At 43.0% G+C, this 25,410-nt stretch overlaps 3 protein-coding genes across 3 annotated transcripts in view; 1 reads left to right on the forward strand and 2 right to left on the reverse strand.

The window, feature by feature from the left end:
• kif14 (kinesin family member 14) overlaps positions 1-1,913 on the reverse strand; it is a 34,713-nt gene extending 32,800 nt beyond the window's left edge. Inside the window, exon 1 of the mRNA XM_056276853.1 lies at positions 820-1,913. Within this exon, the coding sequence (XP_056132828.1) occupies positions 820-1,913 (1,094 nt within the window). The remainder of the gene's footprint in view (positions 1-819) is intronic.
• A 2,284-nt stretch (positions 1,914-4,197) lies between these two features.
• Positions 4,198-16,488, reverse strand: ddx59 (DEAD (Asp-Glu-Ala-Asp) box polypeptide 59). The gene is made up of 7 exons (XM_056277542.1): positions 15,353-16,488; positions 12,757-12,939; positions 12,583-12,672; positions 9,285-9,536; positions 6,442-6,594; positions 5,670-5,798; positions 4,198-4,637 (listed from the first exon to the last, which is right to left on the reverse strand). The coding sequence occupies exons 1-7, from the start codon at positions 16,214-16,216 to the stop codon at positions 4,377-4,379; spliced, it is 1,932 nt and encodes a 643-aa protein (XP_056133517.1). The 5' UTR covers positions 16,217-16,488; the 3' UTR covers positions 4,198-4,376.
• A 991-nt stretch (positions 16,489-17,479) lies between these two features.
• The window catches only part of camsap2a (calmodulin regulated spectrin-associated protein family, member 2a), a 59,189-nt gene continuing 51,258 nt past the window's right edge, over positions 17,480-25,410 (forward strand). Inside the window, exons 1-2 of the mRNA XM_056276450.1 lie at positions 17,480-17,618; positions 23,815-24,077. Of these exons, the coding sequence (XP_056132425.1) occupies positions 17,480-17,618; positions 23,815-24,077 (402 nt within the window). The remainder of the gene's footprint in view (positions 17,619-23,814; positions 24,078-25,410) is intronic.

The following is a 25,410-nucleotide window of genomic DNA, read 5'->3' on the forward strand; positions in this document are numbered from 1 at the left end:
CAAGACAGATCTCCCTTTCATTCATTGCATCAGTAACAGGAATAACTTTGGTATTAGTTTGCACATTTGCCTTTTTCACAGCATAACATTAAAGTGGCAATGTGGGAGTAAATCTCTTGAAACTAGAACACCGACACTGCCTCACACCTAGTCTAATAGGGGCACATAGTATCATATATGTGAAGCACAACTGTTGTGAACGGAACAACATGGAATCGTTATCTTATGTTTGTCATGGGAAGCAGGTCTAGTATTGACAGCCTGTTTTCATTTAAGTAGCTAATGTTACATGATATTTCTTATTTACATAATACCCTGATTAGATACTTCACTTTGACATTGTAAAATAGATGCTTTTACACTGGTTTTACACTGACTAATCTCAATCATGTTTTAACCAACCAACAAATCAGAAAAGCAAGCTGACGCATCAGAAACACAAAGGTGATAGATACTGATGGCGTTTCTGTGAAATCCTACCTCTAATGAAACCACATAGGCAATACCAAGTTACGGACTATAAGGGAGAGGCTAAAAAAGACTAGTAGGCTAAAAAAAGACTAGTGGTAGGTTGCAGTTCCATTTTGCGGAATTTCATATCAATAGGGATTTTAATGTTAATTTTGAAAAGACAAAATGTTTAACACCTTACAACAACAATTTTTTTTGATACACACAGTTTTAGAGGACTTCCCTCACCCTCAATTCTTCGCAGAGGGCTCAGTGTGTGTGAATGAATTAGAATTAGAAACAATGTTAATGAGTTGCTTTGCATCTAAAAAAAACATATCTGAATTAACTACTGGTGACTTGACTAACCTCGCACTGAAAGGCCGGACACGCACAGCGACCGTCACCGCACTGTTTTCCATCTTGAAATGGTCTTGCTGCTTCAGGACCTCGCTAGGACGGACCACGGGCTCGGCAGAGACAGGTGTGGGTGTTGGAGTAGAAGTGGAATCCTTTGCGAGGCTGGCGTCTCCATCTTGACACCAGGTGACTGTATCTGAGGGCTTCCTCAGCTGTGCGGTCGGCGGGGACGCGTCGGAGTGGCGCACAGACGCGGAGGAAACGCTGGTGTTCACCCGAGGGGCCGCAGCGGACCTGACGTTCTCCACTGGACCGTGAATCTTTGGTCTCTCCAAACTTGCCGACTTGACCGCCACCGCTCTCGGGACTTCTCTCTTGGACAGCCTCTCGAAGACGTCCTTCTTAGCGGCGATCTTCTGAAATGGAGTCTTTTTAGTCGGGGTGGAGAAAGTTTTGACTCGGTCCTCCGACTTTACGTCGTCCGCGAGCGTGCTGCCTGCGGCGGCAGAGGAGGAGGGCGCCCGGTCCCCCGCCACGGCGCTTCCTTGGGCATTGATTTGAGGGCCGGATTCCCCTAGACTAGCTGAGCGGAACGCATCTGCGCTCCGGGGCGTCCGGCTGTTGGACTCAACAAGAACTTTTGGCTGTTCGACGTCGGCGCCGTCCACCCGACGCTGCTCCGGTGCAACTTTCTTTGCGTCGTTACCGGCGTTTTTACCGTCAGAGCCTGTTCTGGTTCTGCGCTGCAGGGTCGGTCTCTTCTCCGTTGCGGGCGTAGTGTTTTGGGTGTTTTCGCTCATTGTTTTCTCCGCCTTCTCGGCATTAGTTTTTCTCCTTTGCAAAGTAAGTCGACCACGGGCAGCAGGCGTGCTGCGCGCCTGCTGGCCGCTACTCTTTGATTTCGCTGAAACAACATAATTCCTGACGATCTCTTTGCCTTTGTCCAGTGACTTGCCAGCGTCGCAGGAAGAGTCTCTGGATGGCGTTTCTCTTGGTTTTCGCTCCATCTTCGACTCTCTCGCAGGCGTTCTTGAAGCCGATGTTGCCAAGAGGTGTTCATAGTAAGCTGTGTGCTTTCTCGCCGGTATAGAAAATAGAGACATGTCAGCCGAGAGTTTGAAAAGCACACAATAAAAGACTACAAGTTAAGGGAAGGCGTTGAAGCAAGTTGGGATGTCCAGTAGAAGGAGAACTCGAAGGCGAGGTACATCTCTCTGGGGAAAAGAAAATCATTAAATGAACCACTAAACATTTAGCTAGTCTTCTCTGTACGGCAACCAAGCACCGGGGATTGGCTTACATCTCCTTATGTTAGCAGACCAACGGCAACGCTAAGTACGGCGAATGGCTACGTCTTGTTTTGTTGTAATGTCTACTACCACGTCGCTGTGATCCACCTTAATACGTTAATAAACATTTGATGGATAATTTCCCGTCAGACTTGGAACAAGTATCAAGAACAACAATCAACTTTTTGTTTACCTTTTTTAACATTGCCCGGTCTTCCGGCTTCGCCCGCTACAATTTCAAACGAAGGTCCTTACTGAAAGCTGATTGGCCGAATTTCCGGAAGCTGTTACGTCACGTCTAGACGTGTAGAGACATTATGGGGAGCGGTAGGGGGAGGTAAACTCAAGCTTACTATGTTGGGTTTCCATTATCCAAACCGCTTATCCTGCTCCAAGGGTCGCGGGGTTGCTGGAGCATGTCACAGCAGTCATGGGTATCCTGTTCGCAAATTACAAGCGTCTAATTGGAGGGTCTATAGATAAAGGGTGTAGTCTTCTGACGTTTACTGCACCTACCTGTTGCTGAACAGTAAATCATTTCAGAATAAACCCATGTACAATAGTCACATTGTAAAAGATGCTATGTAAGGCAGTCTGGGCCCATCAGTCATGTTCAGTTCATCTCTTACTGCTTCAAATAAAAAAAAATCTGTCAAGATCTACTTTTTTGACTAATCTTTAAGAAAACTACTCTAGCACATCTGACAAATATAGTCTGATTTAATGACTTCTTGGACAACAGCGTTATTTCCCCCTCTAAAATCACCCTAATCATTGCTCAAGTGATACATTATTTGCAAATGGAAGTGAAGTTAAGGTGCATGTATCTGGTGAAATTGTTACTCTTTATTTTTTTAATATCACACTACATTTCGCAAAAACAAATACTGCTTGTAATGTGCTTGTTTGTTTGGTTTCAATATCATTCAGTCCTAATACCCTCTATCATTTCAGAAGAAACGCTAACTTTCAGGCAACATTTATGTTTATGTTTATTATGTTTATGTTTATTTATCGGGGTCCCCATTAGCTGTGCCCTAAAGCACCGCTAGTTTTACTGGGGTCCACATAAAAACAATATATTTAATACATACATTTAAAAACAAGAAAGAGAAAAACAAAAACAAAACAAACAAAAATAGCAAAAACCTACATTAAACTTTACAGTACAAAATAAGCCATCATCCAACAGCAAAGAGACATACATAAATCATTCCAATGTACAAACAGTTGAAACCATCCAGGCTATACAATTCAGTTCGAATCACACCTTACCCTGTCTTGTGTGTGTGTGTGTGTGTGTGATATGTGTACGTATGACCATGTATTTTGCATCCTACAAATATGACATTCCAAGGTGTTTATTTGCTGTTTAAATATTGATTTCTGTGTCAGTTTAGTCATTGGCATTGGTAAGGAATTCCATGCTTTCATTGATCTATATTTTACTGTATGCTTCAGAAAATTAGTGTTTGGCCTAGGAAGTGAAAACCGGCCTTCTGTTGCCTGTCTAATGGCATATGTATATGATTCTGAATTGTGTTTTACTGATTGTACTGATATAATGGAGTTATGTATTGTAAAACCTTCCATATTGAAGATAGAAGTGCAGCATTCATTCTGTCCTCAACTTTTAACCATTGTAGACAGAAGTGCATGCTGTTGATGTTTGTATTGTATGGACATTGGAGAGCAAGGCGTGCCACTTTTTTCTGTACCAACTGGAGTTTGCTCAAATTTTTTTCATGGCATTCGCCCACATTATTTGGCAATAGTCAAGCCGTGAGAGAACAATAGTGTTTATTACCATTTTAGTCAATTCTGGTGTAAGGTATTTTCTGCGTCGCCTTACCACTGCCAATGCGTTACCCATTCTGTTTACAACAATGTCAATGTGTTTTGACCAGGGCAGCTTATTGTCAAGAATGATGCCCAGGAGCTTAGTTTCCTTTACTTGTTTGATTGGTGTTTTATTTATAAAGAGTTTTAGCTCTGGCTCTTTTCTAAGAGAATGATTTGAACCAAATATAATGCTTTTCGTTTTAGTTGCGTTAAGTATCAGTTTGTTTTCAAAGACAATGTATCAATGAATGTGTAGCATTTCCAGACAAAACTCATTAAATGTACCCTTCACATTAATCACTTTCGAAAGTAAACCCTTTTTTGAAAATGTGCTAAATTTATTGTCAAAAATTAAAGTCTTAATTATAAAAAAAAATCATCATTTAAACAATAAATACAAAGGCATCGTTGCTATTGCTGTAAAATGAACAGTCATTATTTCTTCCGCCGGTGATGTTTCCTGATGATATCTATGAGGTTGTCCTTGGTGACCAAGGGATCATCTGGCCCCAGCTTGGCCTTCTGTCTCTCCCTCCTCTGCTGCTCATGCAGGTGAGGGGAGTTGAGCAGCTGAGGTGGTAGGATAGAGCCTGTTGGCTTAACCCTGTTGACCACATCCAGGAATAGACGCTTGTTGTTATTGTTGAGAAATGTGATGGCTGTTCCTCTGTGGCCCAGCCGACCCGCCCTGCCCACCTGGATTGCAAGAGAAGGAGTTTTTGTAGATTACGCAGTGTTGGAAAGGTTACTTTTGAAATGTAATATATTACAGATCACTAGTTACCATGTTTATTACAGATTACTAGCTATCCTGTTAATAGTTACCGTTAAAATGTAACGATTGATGTACCCATTTTAATGAATTCAAATTAATGTGATCTATTACATTCGATTACTTTTCTAAAAAAATTTGTTAAAACTGGGCAATAAAGCTGAAAAGTCCTAAATACATAACTTTAAACCAGGCAGTGTAAACCTCAGAACAGTATGCAACACTGATTACTGTCAAACTTTTATTAAAAGTTCATCAAAGTTCTGACTTGCATTGTGCAGAAATATGTCAAAAGAAGACATTCCTGGACGGCAAAAAGATGCAAAACGATGGAATGAATGTTACGCTCTACATGTACACTTTTTACCAAAGATAATATATTCGGATGTAACCCCATTGTAATAACCAACATTTTGATTAGTAACTAATTTAATTTCATATATTTTCTCAGTAACTCTAACAAAGTACAATTATATGTATTTTTTAATTTAATTATGTAACACCATTGCATGGAACTATTTACTCCCCAACACTGCATATGAGTGCACCATTATGGCCAAGTCTGCTCTGAGATTATGCTATGTTCTGAATAGTATTGTGGTGATAATGGGGTCCGAAATAAAAAGTCCCATCTAATAGCAGTCCGCTTGACACCTCACCCCCACTTCACCATTTGGCAATATTTTTACATGCATACATAGCAATAGCATAAGAAATAGTTACATTAGATCGTAGGGTTAACATATTTAGATGCAGTGTACTGTCATTGCATATTTTATTGATGTACAAGTTGTTGATGTTGTCTTTCCACTATTGTCACTAAGTTGAATTCCTGTACATTTAATAAAGGAGCTGTTAGTGAATTAACTTACAATAAATGCATTACAATCGCATCATAGCTAGTGAACAATATTGTTTTATATTGTGAAAAGGGTTCTTCCCTGGGTAAAACTTACCTGATGCACATACTCATCCATGCTGGCTGGCATGTCAAAGTTGACCACCAGCTTGACATTGACCAGATCAAGTCCTCTGCCTAGCACTCCTGTACTGACCACCACCTCAAAGTCCCCATCCAGAAGACCCTAGGAACAGAACCGAAAAATGTTGCTGTCAGGGTCAGAGTATCCAGCTTGTATGATTGAGGAAAAAATTATTTTTTACAGTATAAACCTCCCCTATCTTTTAGGCAAGCAGTACATTCATGCAAATTTTGCTTTAAGTGCCCACCAATACCAAATAATGAGCAATTTCACTTATATTCACAGGACCTTCAACTTGCCACTTGGTCCTCCGTAGCCCAATGGGTGTAACAAGATGCAAACACTGCTAGAATTTGATTTATGTTGAAACCACTGATGCTAAAAATGTGTGAACTTATTTTACCTTAAGGCATTTTATTTTAAAAAAAAAAATCGACAAAGGGCTTATGTCACTATTTTTGTTCATTCTAAAGGAAATTGTGTGGAAAATGTTAGATTGAATCTGATCAAATTAACAGATGGCCTTTTGCATCCAACTCTGAAAAAACAAATTTTGTGGCATGCAAGCACTCAGTTCAAGTTGTCTAGTCTTCACAGATACCTTGTACTAGTACTTAAGGAGTAATGCCCTTAGTTATCCAACCTTGTACTAGTACTTAAGGAGCAATGCCCTTAGTTATCCAACTTGGGTGCACCACCATTTTACCCACTCTAAGGACACATCACTGTCTGCTGTTGGCCTCACCTTAAGGATGCGGTTGCGTTCCCTCTGGTTCTTGTCAGAGTGGATGGCAACAGTGTTCAGGTCGGTCACCTTGATGATTGCCTCACACAGCAAGTCTGCCCCGAGCTTACAGTCAACAAACACCACCACCGGAGGCTGGTACAGTTTATTGTCCTGAAATGCAACAAGAAAACACACATCAGTGGGGTTAGGGTTATTGAGATTTAGTATTTTTATGATTTTTAATCATATCAAGAAGTTTTATTCTTCTCTTGTGATCTGGCTCCATCTTGCAGCCTCGTTTTAAATGCGACTTAAATCATGGCTTTAGCTAATGTAAATGGAAATCATTATATCGTTTCCTGTCATCCCGCCAGGGGTCAATTTAACAACTTTTGGACAAAATAGATGTCATAAGGTGTTTTTTTTTCTTCAGCTTGTATCTCATTTCCTTTATCTAATTATTTATACAGACAAATAAAAAAAATTAACTTAAAGTCCCAATGAGAGCAAATACTTTCTCCATATGGTAAAACGGATCCCATTACTCTAATGTACGATGTAATGACATTTAACCATTGGGCCAATGAAAGCAGCCCCTTCCTGTCTCCTGGCCTGTATAAATGGTGCTAACGGTTGCTCAGATTCCAGGAGCGGGGCCATGGTTTGGTTCCACCCATTTCCTCCAGGATGGGGGTGGGGTGCATGGCTGGAGCAACGGCTGTCTAAATATGGTGTAGTGGGGAGACTCCTTTGGAGTGTCAGGAATGCCAATCTCTCAGAGACCGTTACTACAATCCAAAGTTGTTGCAAATACTCAGACAGTCATTAAGTGACAATTTCAACATGTTCAATTTTAAAGACTCATTCCAGTGAAAAATGCTGGGTGATTTTGGTGCATTGTATTTTTATTATTATTAGTGTGACCAAAAACCAAAGATTGGGGTTTCGGATATTTTGTTGAAATGTTTTACAATTGAAGTCTCCACCACACAGAAGCAGGTCCATATCACAGAAATGGGTTAACTTAGGGAATTTCTTTGACATCACAAATTTTGATACCGATCATTGGTCTATTTTGTGTTGTCCCACCTGTCATAGATCCACCGAGCACATAACCCTTCCATGCTCTCAAGTTGTCTGTAACTTGCTGGTACACTTTGTAACTGTAGCAAACTGTTTTCATTGTGCTATAGTCAACGGTAGCTTGTTCATTAAAGGTGCAAATAGCTCAGACATAGCTGGTGTCCATCATTGTGCAGGGTCCTGGGTGCCACACAAAACTCTCAAAGTAGAACATTTACTGCATGTGTGGGTAACCATCACTGGAAAACACCTGACTACTGTGATTGACTCAGACTGCTGCATCCCTTTGCAGTGTCTGTTTCCTTGTGAACTACATTCTGAATTTTTCTCAAAACTACACAGTATTTACCAATTATATGACGCTGAAATGCAATACAATTACTTCAGTCATCTCTAACAATAATGAGCAAGGACACAAACACTATCTGCAGTGGGATAAAATGTTGGCGGTGGTTTGAAACTATATTCAGTTCATTTTATGGAACAAGCATTGGGAGTCACTGTCACCTAAACCATTATGTGAAGTGACCCAACGGTTTATATAAACTATGTAATTGTAATTGTCTCTACTCACTAAGCTTGCCACTGTGGAACTCCACCACAAACAGCGCACCACTGCATTGACAAGTTTATATTTTTTTTCCCACTGATGGGGCTGCACATTAGAGATCCAATATTTAATAAATGTACCATTGCTATGTTGTCAGCCTATACACAAGATACAATGTGTTTGCAAATCATGTGTTCCTCAGTGTTAGACTTGAAGCCAACTTGCCAATTACAGGTCTTTTGTGAAAACATAGTAGATCCCAACACCTCCAAAGAACAAGGCTGGATGTCGTGAAATTGCTGGTGCACAAAATCTACTCATTCAGTGGAAACACCAGTAAATGCATGTGTTCTTAATTTACTGCAGTTTCAAGGTTATTTCTGACCAAATTAAAGCCACTGAAATAGGTCTTAAATGGAGCTTCTGGTATGAATGAAGACTTGCAATATCAAATCATCAGTATCAAAATATGGTTAGGGAACGCTTAAAAAAAACCACAAAAAAAAAACAACAACCGCATCCCAAACTGCACCAGTGGCATTATTCTGTGGACAGCAGATGTACCAGATACTAATGTGACACTCAAATGATTCCTGCAGAGGATATTCCCTTTTTGCCTTTCCTCTTCTACAGGGAAGTTATACCTCATGGTGGGCTATAGAGCAAAGGTCCTGGATGGGGAGAGATTTGCTGCATTGCACGTAGACACTTCATCAGGGCAGCCATTTGCCGACATGAGGGCCTAAAGCCAGGTTCTACAGTTGAAGGAGAGACCCTCATTTACTATGCCATACCGCTGTCTGAATATCTGAATATCAGCATCTGAATCAGTGTGAAGTAGGCCATTGTTAATTAAAACTAAAGAATTGTACCATATTTCTCGGCTGTAAGTAGCTGTTTTTATTACTCATCTAGCTGGTGCTGCAACTTATATTCCAAAGCAACTTATACAATGTAATTTTGTCGGATGAATACACTGCATGTCAACTATGACCACTAGATGGCACTGTTTAATCTTGTTGCTCAACTGAAAATACCATACCGCTATATAAATGCGACTTATACACCGAAACGATTTAAATATGATTTTTTCTGCTGAGTGTGACTTCTACCCCAGTGCCACTTTAGTACCGTATTTGCTGTATTTCCAATACGGTACTAAACAAACCTTCCCTGGGTAAAAAAGAAAATTTAAAAAATGAAGACAAAGATAAATGTTAATGCTTACATTCAGAATCTCAAAGAGCTTCTTTTTTTTAGAGGGTTCCTCCACCCACAGCAGGATCTGTCTGATGTTGGCACATGGCTGGTTCCTTTCTCCTATGGCGATACGAATGGGGTCCTGGGTCAACCGGGAAGCCAGCTGCTCCGTCCCTGTTGGGATGGTGGCAGATGTCAGCAGAGTCTGATGTTGCTCGGGAACATGCTCTAGAACCTCCAAGACCTGCTGCTGGAAGCCCATCTTCAACATGGTGTCCGCCTACAGAACACACCACATGGAAACAAACCACGGTTGCCTACATATATTCCATTTCAAAATTTCAATTATTGGCTGAATCTGAACACTGAATTTATATATCCATCCATCTATTATCCGAACCGCTTATCCTGCTCTCAGGGTCGCGGAGATGCTGGAGCCTATCCCAGCAGTCATTGGGCGGCAGGCAGGGAGACACCCTGGACAGCCCGCCAGGCCATCACACAGGGCCGACATACATACACACACACACACACACACACACACACAAACACACGCACACATTCACACCTAGGGACAATTTAGTACGGCCGATTCACCTGACCTACATGTCTTTGGACTGTGGGAGGAAACCGGAGCACCTGGAGGAAACCCACTCAGACATGGGGAGAACATGCAAACGCCACACAGAGGAGGACCCCCAAGGTTGGAATACCCCGGACTCGAACCCAGGACCTTCTTGCTGTGAGGCGACCGCACTAACCACTGCGCCACCATGCTGACCTGAATGTATATATATATGTTTATGTGTATATATATACTCAGCAGCTGATGAGTGCGCTGATAAGTTAGTAGCTGATGAGTGTGCGACGCACGAAACAAGCTTGTACTGCTATGTATTAAGTTGTTTTTCCTGCATCTGTATTGATTGATTGATATATATATATATATATATATATATATATATATACACTCACCGGCCACTTTATTAGGTACACCTGTCCAACTGCTCGTTAACGCAAATTTCTAATCAGCCAATCACATGGCAGCAACTCAATGCATTTAGGCATGTAGACATGGTCAAGACGATCTGCTGCAGTTCAAACCGAGCATCAGAATGGGGAAGAAAGGTGATTTAAGTGACTTTGAACGTGGCATGGTTGTTGGTGCCAGACGGGCTGGTCTGAGTATTTCAGAAACTGCTGATCTACTGGGATTTTCACGCACAACCATCTCTAGGGTTTACAGAGAATGGTCCGAAAAAGAGAAAATATCCAGTGAGCGGCAGTTCTGTGGGCGAAAATGCCTTGTTGATGCCAGAGGTCAGAGGAGAATGGCCAGACTGGTTCGAGCTGATAGAAAGGCAACAGTAACTCAAATAACCACTCATTACAACCAAGGTATGCAGAAAAGCATCTCTGAATGCACAACACGTCGAACCTTGAGGCAGATGGGCTACAGCAGCAGAAGACCACACCGGGTGCCACTCCTGTCAGCTAAGAACAGGAAACTGAGGCTACAATTCGCACAGGCTCACCAAAATTGGACAATAGAAGATTGGAAAAATGTTGCCTGGTCTGATGAGTCTCGATTTCTGCTGCGACATTCGGATGGTAGGGTCAGAATTTGGCGTCAACAACAGGAAAGCATGGATCCATCCTGCCTTGTATCAACGGTTCAGGCTGGTGGTGGTGGTGTAATGGTGTCATGGCATCGTGTCAACGCCACAGCCTACCTGAGTATTGTTGCTGACCATGTCCATCCCTTTACGACCACAGTGTTCCCATCTTCTGATGGCTACTTCCAGCAGGATAACGCACCATGTCATAAAGCTCGAATCATCTCAGACTGGTTTCTTGAACATGACAATGAGTTCACTGTACTCAAATGGCCTCCACAGTCACCAGATCTCAATCCAATAGAGCACCTTTGGGATGTGGTGGACCGGGAGATTCGCATCATGGATGTGCAGCCGACAAATCTGCAGCAACTGCGTGATGCTATCATGTCAATATGGACCAAAGTCTCGAAGGAATGTTTCCAATACCTTGTTGAATCTATGCCATGAAGGATTAAGGCAGTTCTGAAGGCAAAAGGGGGTCCAACCCGGTACTAGCAAGGTGTACCTAATAAAGTGGCCAGTGAGTGTGTATATATATATATATATATATATATATACATACATACATACACACACACACATATTTATATATATATCCATCCATTATCCAAACCACATATATAAAACTTCATTAAATAAAACCTCAATGGTAGGGAAAGTGCTCAACAAACAAGGAGCAAAATAATCCAGTGATTCAATTTTTTTTTAATTAGACAGTACAGGCCTGTTTCATGCTACATGCAATCATCAGCTAGTTGGTATTATTGGTTGGTATTGGTTGGAACTGTGATGGACTGGCTGCCTGTCCAGGGTGTCTCCCCGCCTGCCGCCCAATTACTACTGGGATAGGTAGGCTCCAGCATTGCCGCGACCCTGAGAGCAGGATAAGCGGTTTGGATAATGGATGGATGGATGGTTGGTACTCAGTATAAGATAGTTGTCCCATTAAACTAAAGGATATTATCCAAAAAAGCCCTGCATGCAAAGTGAAATGCAGGTTCCAAAACCACATACAATGCCAACTTATTTTTTTTTAATTGATCTTTTTTTTTTTTTGAACCATTCCTAAACTTTGAAAGGCGAGAAAATATTTGCATAATGACCGAAACTGGCACAGTTGTGTCACAATCGAAACCAGGGATCAGTTTCAAATTGTTATGACCATCAATTAGAGTTAAAATGGCCACATGTGCTATTCACAGAGGATTGGGGAATAGCTGCAATCACAGAAGCTTACATCTGTGATTGTAAGATGCTGTGATTGTGAGCTATGACACAGCATTGTAAAATGCTGTGATTGCAACTATTCCCCAATTCCTCTGTGAATAGTATACATTACCCCTCTTTGTTCCCTCTTCAAACTGATGGCCTCTTTGACTCCCCGTTCAAAACAGTGTTCCTCCCTCTCAAGGATGTGCACATCCTTATCCTGTCATTATGCAACTGTGCCGTTTATAAGGTTGCGGATACCTGCAGTCAGCTGAGACTGAAGAAGTCACTTAGATGAGTGATGAAACATTTCTCCCACTAAACATTGTGTCCAGATGAACTGATGAAACGTTCTGGGATTTCCTTATGTGGCTTACTGAGCATGCATCAAGACTTTCCTGATCTACATAGGCCCTGACAGTCAGTCTTTATCCAAAAGTGGAAAATCTGGTTTGTTAATGATGAATTATCAAATTGGACTTCCACTGATTCCCTTACCTCGTCAACCACAATGACTTTCACTTTGTCCAGCTGCAGTGCTTTCTGCTTCAAGATCTCCAGAAGCCGTCCTGGAGTGGCTATGATAATCTAGAGGATGAAGATCAAACTTGATAATACAGCAAGTTGAACATTAAAAACATGTTGTTAAACAATGTAAATCGGTGTTTGTACTTTGATGCTGCGTTTGAGACGGTGGAGCTGGGGGGGTAGCGGCATGCCCCCCACCAGCAGGGCTGTTCTCATGTTGGGCAAGCCCATCACCAGCTCCTTGGCCTGCCTCTCAATCTGAATAGCCAGCTCCCTGGTAGGCGTGAGGATGACAGCTGCAGGGCTACTCGTACCATCAGCTGGTTTCTGGGAGAAAAGCGATAAACGAAGACAGTGTTGAGCTAACTGCTGAGATTGAGGCTGTCGTCCTCCGCAGCAGTTTGAGAACTGATTGAGAAATAAAAAAACAGTGTCACCTTGGCACTCTAGCTTAAAAAATAAAGCCACTTTTTTGAAATGTAGGTGCATTTTTCTACTCAAATCTAACATTTCAAGAACAAGTAAAGGAGCTCTCATTGTTTTTTGAAGTTATTATAAAATCAAATTGTTTGAATTGTTTACTGATTTGCAAAGAAACCATGAATGGTTTTATTTTGTGATGTTAATATTACTGCAACTTTCTGTATTCCTGTATTGATAAAATGCAGCTCTCTTGTCTACAACTAGAGCAAAATACAGCTGCCAGGGTTCTGATATATGTCAGATGCCGAGATCATATCACACTATTCCTTACATCCCTCCACTGGCTACCAATCCAGTTTAGAGTGGATTTTTCAGATTTTCATGATCACCTTTGGATCACAGTGTGTTTTGGCCCCTGGCTACGTTTCTGATCTTTTTTTTGTTGTCTTTTCTCCCCAATTGTATCTGGCCAATTACACCACTCTTCCGAACTGTCCCGGTCGCTGCTCCACCTCCTCTGCTGATCCGGGGAGGGCTGCAGATTACCACATGCCTCCTCCGATACATGTGGAGTCGTCAGCCGCTTCTTTTCACCTGACAGTGAGGAGTTTTGCCAAGGGGATGTAGCGCATGAGAGATCACGCTATTCCCCCCCCTCTCCCCCTCCCCCCCGAACAGACGCCCCGACCAACCAGAGGTGCTAGTGCAGCAACCAGGACACACACCCACATCTGGCTTCCCACCTGCAGACACAGCCAATTGTGTCTGTAGGGACGCCTGACCAAGCCAGTGGTAACACGGGGATTCGAACCAGCGATCCCCATTGGTAGGCAACGGAATAGACTACCATGCTACCCGGACACCCCATTCCTGGTCTTCTATCCCTTCATAATCCAAATTGAAGTATTAATCTTCAGGCAGAGCCGTTCTGACCAATCAGAGTTTTAGGTGAAAGGCAAAGGGCAAGTGAGCTGCTGCTGACAATGCCCTCAGATCACGGACCTGAACTTGAGGAAATCAGATTTGGGAACTTATTACCAGCTGGCAATGTTGACACAATGACACAATCGCCAGATCGAATCCCCTTGTTACCTCTGGCTTGGTCTGGCGTCCCTACAGACACAACTGGCCGAGTCTGCGGGTGGGAAGCTGGATATGGGGGTATATGTGCTGGTCGCTGCACTGGCACCTCCCCTGGTTGGTCGGGGCGCCTGTTCAGGGGGGAGGGGAACTGGGGGGAATAGTGTGATCCGCCCACGTGCTACATCCCCCTGGCGAAACTCCTCACCATCAGGTGAAAAAGAAGCGGCTGGTGACTCCACATGTATCGGAGGAGACATGTGGTAGTCTGCAGCCCTCCCTGGATCAGCAGAGGGGGTGGAGCAGCGACCGGGACTGCTCAGAGAGCAAGCAGGATGACTGGCCAGGTACAACTGGGGAGAAAAAGGGGGGGGGGTGGAGTGGAGCAAGATGGACAAAAAAAAAAATGGGTCAAGAACTGGAATGTTCTAACAAACTTTACTTTCTCCAGATATAGTCTGGGATACCACAACAGAATGTGCAGTGCAGCAAAATATACTTGGTGAAAATCTTAAGTGTTTACCCCATCTCCATTCACTTATGAAAAGAAAATGTTGCTTGTCTTTTATTAATAGTTTCCACTTCAATTCCTGGTTACTGGGTGAGTGCATGTTGTTGTTTCCATTCAGCAACACCATGCCAGACTGATCATTGGATCCTCATGGCCAAAGACTATCTCAATTACAAGACTAAGCGTCTTTGTCTCAAATTGGTACGAAGACACGAGAACACACTCAGCATACGTCCATGTGATGTTAATCACATACCTAGTGTCTGTTGTCATGCAAGCCATTTGCCCATCCTGATCAACAACCTTCTAAGGCAGAATTAGGGAACTGGTAACCTAAATTGGCCCATGACTCAAAGGTTATCAGTTTTAATCCCGGGACCAGTTGGGGGGTTATGGAGTGGGGAAAGTGAACGAGAAACCCTCTTTCCTCCCTCCACAGCAACTATCAAGGTGCAGGAGAGATTTTAAGTTGCCACTAACAGAAGTCTAGCGTAAAGATTAAATGTGAAGTTTACCTATGACATCACCCCATACCTCCAGTGCGCTTAAAATTTAGAGGTTCTAAGTTTTCACTAATAGAAATCTAGTGTGGCACTGGGTATCTCCCTGGTGTAAAATTTTGCAACTGTATGAATATGAAAAACAGGTGCACACATTCACAGCAAAATTGTCCTGGATTAGATATAAAGATTAAATGTGAAGTTTACCAATGACACCACTGCATACCTCCAGTGCTCTTAAAATCACGGGTAACAGGAAGGCCACACTCTTCCCTGAACCAGTGTCAGCGCTAGCGATCACATCCCTCCCGGTCAGACCCACAGGTACCATCTGCATCTGGATGGGCGTGGGCGCCTCGTAACCGGCCTTCTTCAGGTTGGCACTCAGGGTGGCAGGGAAACCACAGTGCTCAAACTCAATGATGGGTCTGCTCACATCTCTCCCCTGGGCATCGATGCCAAGCTCCTGCTTAACTCGCTGCAATTGGTCCTCGGTGAGACTCAATATGAACGGGTCTTCCTTATAGGAATAGTCTTTTTCAAGCTGGCAGACACTACCAGTGTCAGCTACAGGCAGTGGGGTTTGTGGGTTCTTCTCAGTTACAGGTTTCTGTTCAAGGTTAAATGCACTCACCCTGGTGCTCAAACCCATTCGCACTAAGTGGCTGGCCTTGCATTCGAGACTGCAAACGTCATTGTCAGTGCTGTCGCAGATGTACTCTCCATAGCGGCCGCACATGACGCAGACAGGCTCCCCTGGTTCAGGCCACCTCTGACTCTTCTTGAATGATTTGACAGGTTCATCTTCCTCCTCCTTATCATCACCTGAAATGGGCTCTAGCTGCTCTTCGCGCGGGGGACTGTCTTCCAGCGACGCAGAGCCTGCTCTTTCTGGCATCGTTATTTCCTGTGTGTTCGTGTCTTCGTGTGTTTTTCCCCCATCCGGCGGAGTTACAGCTGAGTTGTCAGCGGCAGTCTCAGCAGTGGGTCCGGAACTCCTCTCCTCTTGACTCACCTTGCTCCTCTTCGTAACAGGCAGACCCGCTACCTCGGCGGGTCTCTTTACTTTTAGGGCCCTTGGCATAAACATGCTTACAATAGAAGAGCCGTTTCTTGAAAATTGTTAACTAATATAGCGCGAACACGGCGCTGCACAACTATTATGTCGTATTCGGAAAGAAAAGCAATCTTGGCAGTCTCGGGATTTACCTTGACAAAAGCTCTAGCGTATTTGCATTGTGTCAAGCCAACAGCAAACGTGTTAAAATTATTTCATGAGGTGCAGCTTGCTGTGAATGATTATCCGTAAACAATTTGATGTTAAAATACCGTTGTATCTTTTCCTGGGCGCTAACTGTTGACTTCCAGTACGTCCATTGCCTCAACTTGCTCGAATTGGTCGCCTGCGCGTGGTGATGATGTAGTTTTACGTTGCATGTTGGGTATTGCAGTTCTCGAAGTATTCCGCGTCTGCTGGAAACTGTGCCGGTGTATTCATTGTCTTTTTGGATTCAAACCCATCTCTTTTACTAAAGGATAATATCGGCTGATTTAGTCTCACATGAAAGCAACAGAAAATGAGGCAAATTTCCCGACACTGGCCAAAGAATAGCAGTTTCTATTGTGGGCGAGGTATCACAATGGTTTGCTAGCCATGTGGATCCCCACATGTTGAGTTATAGCGTGTATCTAAATGTGTCACCATTACTAATATACACAGTTAGTCTCCATTCAGCAAGATCTAACTAATAAAAATATGTGTACGTAAAATAATATGATGTGTGGCCCAGCTCTTTTATTACTAATGAAATCCACGCTGTCCCCTTTTCATACGTGCTGCAGAAATTGCCTTGGGTTGCCTGCACATGCGCACAATCACAGTTCTTTGAGAGGAACGGTGCGGCAGGAAAACCGCAACAAGGCAGGACAGAAATTGAATAGAAGAGGGAACACAAAAACACAGGCTAGATATAGTGAACTATGTAAAGATGGCTGGGAGAAGCCCCTTTGCGTCCAGGGAGTCGAAAGACTGGAAATATTTCTAGTCTCGAGCCAAATGAAGAAAATTTGACAGCTATTCCGAAGCAGCCCGTACAACTGGTAGCAGACAGAATGGATGGAAAATACCAAGAGCAGCGAATCATTTGTGGCAACGTAAAAAGAAACGGGGAAATGATTGCATTCACTCGTTAGCAAAATATTTCAAACTGAATGAACTTCTGCTAGAAATCAGAAAGCCTCACACTTCAACGAGTCAGTTTGTTTTGTCTCCCCGTGAAAATCCATTTGTGGGGTATGCCATCGTTGTTTTTCTCTTCGTAGGGTTGTGTACGATAATTCACTTGACTGAAATATGGGTGAAGTTCAGGACACCAAGGATTTTAAGAAGACTTTTATTGCGCCGGCAATTAAACCTTTCGACCACTATGACTTCTCACGGGCCAAAATCTGCTGCAGCCTCACATGGCTTGTGTCAAAGGCATACGGGACAGGTAAGTGTGTTTTACTGCGCGTCCATAGCTGTCCGCAAACTGCATGCGTACACCTTCATCTGGCCAAATGATCATTGTCATAATTTACTGGGAAATGCTATGTGGTGTGTTATTCTAATGGTTAACCAACGCCATCGGTCGCAGTTATGAATAAACGCGGAGCATGTAAACAAATAACCAACATTAGAGAGACAATGGTGATTATCCAAATCATAAAATAAATTCGATCCCTCCCTCGACTGGCAAAAATTGTGTCTACGAAAGGATCTGAATCGCTCAGTGTAAATAAACAGGGGGCTTTAAACGGTTGTGAACGATCTAACCTGGATCGGAGCTCTGTGGCGCACGGACCAGTGTCGTTTTGAACATTGACATTTGGACATATAGGTACAAGCTATGATTAATAACACACTCCACTGAGACGTGTCTCCCCACGTAATCGCATTAATTCCCTTTATTATCTGTAACAATGTTTTCTTTTGATAAAGACAGAAGGACGTTAAATGAGGTGTGTGTGTGTGTGTGTGTGTGTGTGTGTGTGTGTGTGTGTGTGTGTGTAGGGGGGGTGTTGAGGCCGTGATTTGACATGTATGGTCTGCTGTGTGACTCACAACATAAATGTTTCCCTCTTTACTCGGTTGCTGAGGATGCACTGTTGTTATGACTCTCCAGCCTTAGGAACAAAGAATTTCACATGGGCCGAGCAGAAACGGTAGATGAGAATGAATGTGAACACTGAAGGGGGGTCGATTGATATACAGAAACTCTTTTGATTTCATTGTCAAATCGGGTGTGTTAACGTTGTCATGGTAATTTAGCTGACAGTTTTATCCAAGAATATTTACAATGTGGTTTCAGGTTCTTATTCAAGGATACCCCAACAGGACACATTGATTTATATCAGAATCAGGACCATCTAAGTGTAAAATGGCCTCTGTCACCTCAAGGTGATCTCGCCATAGACGCGGCTTGTGTTTGGATAGCAGGAATGACATAATACTAATGATAATATCTCTCTGAAATCTTTGCTCCTGAACAGCCTTTGTGTTTAGCATCATGTTTCCACCACACCGTCCAAGAGCTAAAATTAGACATCTAATTCTTGGCAAAATAAACTTACTTACATTCCTTACAAATGACTGAAAGGTGTTTGGCCACAGTCTTGGCTATGTGTTACTCCCTTCAAATCATACACTCGGGGAACTGTAGGCTGGAAACTGACATTTAAGTTTGCACATAGCCTGCACTACATCAATTTGTAAAACGGTTACTCGTAAATTCGCCATACATTTTCTTGTAATTCATTTTTCTGCTTTTTCCATCTACTACTACCACTACCATCATGTCTAGTTATGCATCACGTATGCTTTTGCATAGTTTCTTAATTGGATAATTAGCTCAAGGAATCTCCAAAACTGCATATGACAGTATTATAAATCTTTAAGAACCTAGGCTTTATTTTGGTTTCCAAGTGCATCTTGAGACATATGTTTATCTCTGTTTCAGACACTTAGATTGAGGCAAAAATTATAGTTTACCAACATATTTATGGTAGTCAGGTCTCAGGAGTTAAGGCAGATTGCTTTGCCAGAGGCCATAGAGGTAATTCACTCAATTTATGCAAAGAGATAATTAACCTTGTTTTCAATTTCAGTGTGGTCCTTGATAGTAGGAGTGTGCACCATGAAATGTTCAGCATAGTTACTCCTGACTTTCTTTATCACATCTTGTGTGTGGTTCATAACAGGTTCGTTACAGGTTCAGGAATTTACCATTGGTCATCTTTCGGGATTAGAATTCACCATGCTTGGGCGCCGGGTAGCATAGCGGTCTATTCTGAATCCCCATGTTGCCTCTGACTTGGTCGGGCGTCCCTGCAGACGCAGCCAACCGTGTCTGCGGGTGGGAAGCCAGATGTGGCTATGTGTCCTGGTCGCTGCACTAGTCCCTCCTCTGGTCGGTCGGGGCACCTGTTCAGGGAGGAGGGGGAACTGGGGGGAATAGCGTGAGCCTCCCACGCGCTATGTCCCCCTGGCGAAACTCCTCACTATCAGGTGAAAAGAAGCTGCTGGCAACTCCATGTGTATTAGAGGAGGCATGTGGTAGTCTGCAGCCCTCCCCGGGTTGGCAGAGGGGGTGGAGCAATGACCGGGACGGCTTGGAAGAGTGGGGTAATTGGCCGGATGCAGTTGGGGAGAAAAAGGGGGGGAAAGAAACAAAAGAGAAAAAAGAATTCACCATGCTCCTATCTTATGTAGTATTAAGGACATATATTGCTACATATATGTATAAGATATACAGGACATAGCAACGGGTAGCGTATAACACAGTAATACATTTGGTACATCATTCTAATGAATCCAAAAATAAATTAGAAATTAAGCTATAAGGTATTTATTCTATTCTATTGGTTTCTATTATGTCCATTGTGAATTGTAGACCTCTGTTAGTTATTGCCATGGTGTTCTTCCCAGGGTCCACAAAAAACTTAAGTGCCATTAAAATTTAGCCATAACCTGAGTTAATACAGAGGTGGATGCTACCAATTCAGTCTCCAGATGGTCTTCAAAACACCAATGCTACATCTAGGCTGGGTTATTTGTCTCAGATGATCTGTGTGAATAATGCAGGCTGCGTAAGTCTGCAGGCAGACTAAAATGACGTACTTTTGCTGTTGCCAGAAAGCAGATTATTCCCCGGCCTTCTGCTGTAACAGCCCAAAATACACATGGTCCCAGGCAGATCCTCTATGTATTTTCAGTCAGAACTAAATGAAATGGGTCGATTCCAAAAATATAGTCCCCCAGAGAGAGGGAGTAAGACAGTGGGAGAGAGATGAGAGACAGTGGGGTTGAGGGAGTGGGCTAGGGGGAGGGAAAGAGAAAAGGATACGGTGGGAGGAAGAGAGGGATATGAGAAGAGTAATAAAGAGAGGAAGCTGATCTGTAGATCCCGTCCTTTGTTGCTTTGAATCCTTCCTGATGCCTGTACCTGATTACACCAAACAGGAGGGCCTTGAGAGTATGAGGTCCCAGTCTGGTTGGAGATTTAGGTAATGCGGCAAATCCGGTGCTCTCGGGAAAATGTTCACGGTTTTTCAGTGAGAACCATCTACCTACCTTCCCCCTTTGACAGACACTGTAAGAAATATTTGCACATCGATGATGAACGGCAGTGTTTTTTTTGGGGGGGGGGGGTTCTCTCCGTTTTTGCAGGGGCTCCAAGGGAGCTTTTGAGCACAACAGGCGTTTACTGGTCTATAGGTTATTGAAGAAGCATTGTGAATGAAAGGGATCAGTGCTGTGCCACCTGGCAAAAATCTAACAGGCACGGTAGCCCAGTGGTTAGCACTGTTGCCTCACAGCAAGAAGGTCCTGGGTTCAAGCCCCAGGCCATCCTTTCTGTGTGGAGTTTGCATGTTCTGCCCATGTCTGCGTGGGTTTCCTCCAGGTGCTCCAGATTCCTCCCACCATCAAAAAGACATGCATGTTAGGGTTAATACACCTGCTTGTGCCCCTGAGCAAGGCAATGGGGAGATGAACTGGAGTTGGTCCCCGGGTGCTGCAGCTGCCTGCTGCTGCTATACAATAGGATGGGTTAAATGCAGAGAACACATTTCATTGTAAGAATACAATGTAGAATAAAGTGGCTTTCATTTCATTTCATTCAAAAATCTAACATTAGATATTTTCCACTGCCGTGATGACAACTGCCAAAGGGTCAGCAAGCAAGGCATTGATTTCAAATGGCTTGATTGGAGCAATGTACTGGGCAACTGAAAGGTTTGAATGTGTGTTATGAGCATGAAGCTGGGCACTGCTGAAATGAACAATGTGTGTTTATTCAACCTTTTGTGGATAGCGGTTAAAAAAAACTGGATAACTGGGTTGGATGTTATATAAGCCTTAGATTAGCTCTTGAGTTTAGTATTTCAACAATGGCTCTTCTATTATAAACCAAGAGTTTACCTGCATTTGTACATGGAGCCGTTATATGAGGGTTTAAATGGTGAGTTTCAGTGTGTTGGAGATGATCGTGTCAGGCACTTTCAAACACAAAAGTCCGAATGGATGCCATCAAAGTAAAGCGACAGTTCATTTTGTATGTTAAGCCAAAACACACGCACACCCCCTTGATCGTTTTATTTTCTATAGGGTTCAGGTATAGCAAAGTTCATCAATGTGACCAAAGGGAACCATGTTCAGATACCCCACGTCCCTACTGACTAATCACTACACCAAGGGATTTCACAGATTGGTACACCTTCAGTCAAACTAATCTGTGAAATCAGCCGATGTTGTGATTGTGCAGAGGGAAAACCTGTGTACTTTTGGCTAGAACTGGACAATACATCGATATAATATCGATAGCGTGATATGACCCTAGATATTGTCTTGGATTTTTTTTTTATCGTAATATCGTGGTATAAGTAAATCTTGTCATTTCCTGGTCTTTAAGGCTGCATTACAGTAAAGTGGTACAATTTTCTTAACTGATTTGACTTTTATAGCTGAGTGAAATGAACAATGCATGCCTCTACCTGCTTGGTCATCACATCTGTATTACAATGATCATTTCTTAACATGTTCTTGTGTGTAAAAATCTCTTATGAGCGAACCTATAGTCATCACCAAAATATCGTCTCATTGTCAATATCAAGGTATTTGGTCAGAAAAAAAATATTGTGATGCTTAAATTTGTCAATATCGCCCAGTCCTTCTCCTGGCACTCCATGGTATGTGGTTGCCTATGTCTGATTATAGACCCCAAATTTTGTCACACACATACCTCCCATCTCTCTTAGGTGAAAACATCCCTGGCAAGTCAAGCAGTATGACATGTCCTTCCCTCAATATACAATATGAGGATGAGACATTGAGTTAAATTGTGTGTGGCCCCTCACACAGACCTGCACCATACCGTGCTGCACTATGTATCCACAATTTGCTTTTTTCTCAGTTATTGTTTGCAACACAACAACACAAGCAGAAGTCTAATAAAAAAAATGCCCATTGCAGCAGTTGCCTTGTCTTCAGCGATAAACAAGGTCTTGTGGTATTAAATCATGTGCCATGAAGAGCCATGTATATGAGGGTTTTTTTCCCCAACCGATTGCTACACAAGCCGATTTCACTGATCAACACACCTCCAATGAGACAGAGGATTGATCATTGAAATTGTCTGATGTTAAGTTTGTTTGGAGCGTAAACCTGCATATATGCATGTTCAATACCCCTGAGCTGGGCTTTCTGGAGATAGCTTTTAAACAAAAGATCAATCTGGGTCTTTGAATATTGTTTCACTCATGAGTCTTCCACCTCCACTGAACCCAAGTTAAAAAACAATGGTGGTGAGATATATCGGCGGTGAAAGAAAAGAAAATTTTTGAATTATTTGTGAACCAGGCACTTGTGTGTGCTCAAAGTGAAACACACACACACACCATTTTTCTTTGATGAGAGGGAGAGGGGTGTTCCCAGGGAACTGCAGGCAGCTGAGATACAAGCCAGATGAATCGATCAGGTTTCTCTCCTCCTCCTGCAGTTGCTATAGCAACAACATAGTCTATCCATAGGTCTCCATGTCATGAAGCGACCAAAATATGCATTGACAAAAAATGAAACAGACTTGCTTGAAGTTTGTTGCCACATCCTGTACATTAAAACACAAGTTTACTTCTATACATATTTACATGTATACATGTATAGTATATCCATCCAGTACACAGGTAAATCAACATACAACAAACATGCGAACATGACATTCCATGGGACATGGAAGACATGAATACACAGACATTAATCTACAGATAATAATGTATATTAATGTACAGATATGGACCAAATCACTATGCAGATTGACAAGACCATACCGGATCGGTCAAGGCTTGCAACAACAACAGCCTGCATTGGTGCTGTGCCCTCACAGGGAAACTGTAAAATCTGCTGTGGCAACCCCTGGAAAAACAGGGAAAAACTGAAAGAAGAAGAATATACAGACTTTTTAGTGGAGTATTTTATTTAGAGCTGATATGGTGGAGGGGACCAAACTCCTGCCAAAGCAGGTTTTATTATAGCATGCATATGGTAACACTTTCAATAAAGCTATGGAGAAGGTGGTGCCATAATCTTCTCATTGAGCCAACCTGGACTACATACAAAATGTTGAACCCCTCTTTGTTCCCTTTTCCATACAGAGAGTGTCCCTGCAGACCTAAGAGATCCATTCTACACAGATCAGTACGATCAGGAGCACCTAAAGCCCCCCATGGCCAGCCTCCTCCTGTCTGCAGACCTCTACTGCAGGGCCGGCAGCCTCATACTGAAGAAGAGCGATGCAGCCAAACCCCTGCTAGGCCACGATGCCGTCATCCAAGCCCTAGCCCAGAGGGGTCTCTACGTCACGGACCAGGAACGGCTGGTCACAGAGAGGGATCTGTGCATGAAGCCCCTGCAAATGGTGAGTGTGTGTGTGTGTGTGTGTGTGTGTGTGTGTGTGTGTGTGTGTGTGTGTGTGTGTGTGTGTGTGTGTGTGTGAGAGAGCGAGTGAGTGTGTGAGAGAGCGAGTGAGTGTGTGTGTGTGTGAGAGAAAGAGAGAGAGATCTTTTAGGGGTTGTGGAATGGATGACACTCACTATTGTCACTGAAAATAATTAGCAAATTATTTCATGGCACGCTGTGTTTTAAATTATACATAGTGATGTTGTGAGCATAGGCATAGATGTGTATTAATTTTCTCCCTCTCCTCACTTGAATAAGTTCTGTTTTGTTCTGATGGTGAGATACCAAGCTTTACATCTAATTTGGTTTCAATAGAATGTGAGGCCTTAAAGACAACACACAACTTGACTTGTAGGCCAGATGACACATAAATACAGAACCCACGTTTCCTCTGGTTCTGGTTTCAGTTCCGGTTCCGGTTCTGGTTTCCTCCCACGGTCCAAAGACATGTAGGTCAGGTGAATCAGCCTTACTAAATTGTCCCTAGGTGTGAGTGTGTGTGTGTGTGTGTGTGTGTGTGTGTGTGTGTGTGTGTGTGTGTGTGTGGTGTGTGTGTGTGGTGTGTGTGTGTGTGGGGGGGGGGCCTGTGATGGCCTGGCAGCCTGTCCAGGGTGTCTCTCCTCCTGCTGCCCAATGACTGCTGGGATAGGCTCCAGCATCCCCGAGACCCTGAGAGCAGGATAAGTGGTTTGGATAATGGATGGATGGATAAATAGAGAACATTTTATTTCAGGGAGTGTCTAAAACTCCTCGCCTTTTAAGGAAACACCCTTCAGCCTGTTGTGATCGGACATTATTGGGGTTTTTTTTTGAGTGGTTTCCGCAATTATCTGTGCTCATCTAATCTTGACTGTTACAAACTAAATCTGCATTTGATAGAATATATAAAGGTACATTTAGTCGCCCTCCATCCTAATTTTTTTCCATATATATCTGATTTGATCTGTTCATTTCTTTGCTGAGTCTGACTTCAAACCGTACATCATAGCGATATGTTCCTGGTGCTCACAATAAGTTGCTTTAAGCTTGACGTTCTGAGACCTTTTTCTCCACTTCCCAGACTGTTACTAGGGTGGGACACACTGCAAGCTCAGGTGATCACCCCCCACCACAATTCAGTGCCAGCTTTTCCCTCATTACCCCTTCTTATGAGCTTATATGTACACATGGGGACATGTGTGTATATGGAAGTGCAAATGTGACTGCATGTGCAAGTGCGTGTCTATGCAAGAGCAAGAGTGAATGTGTGTATGTATGTTCCAGTGTGTAGTTGTGCAAGTTTATATGTGTGT

Source organism: Lampris incognitus, chromosome 3 (genome assembly GCF_029633865.1).
Source record: "Lampris incognitus isolate fLamInc1 chromosome 3, fLamInc1.hap2, whole genome shotgun sequence".
Classification (NCBI taxonomy): Eukaryota; Metazoa; Chordata; class Actinopteri; order Lampriformes; family Lampridae; genus Lampris; species Lampris incognitus.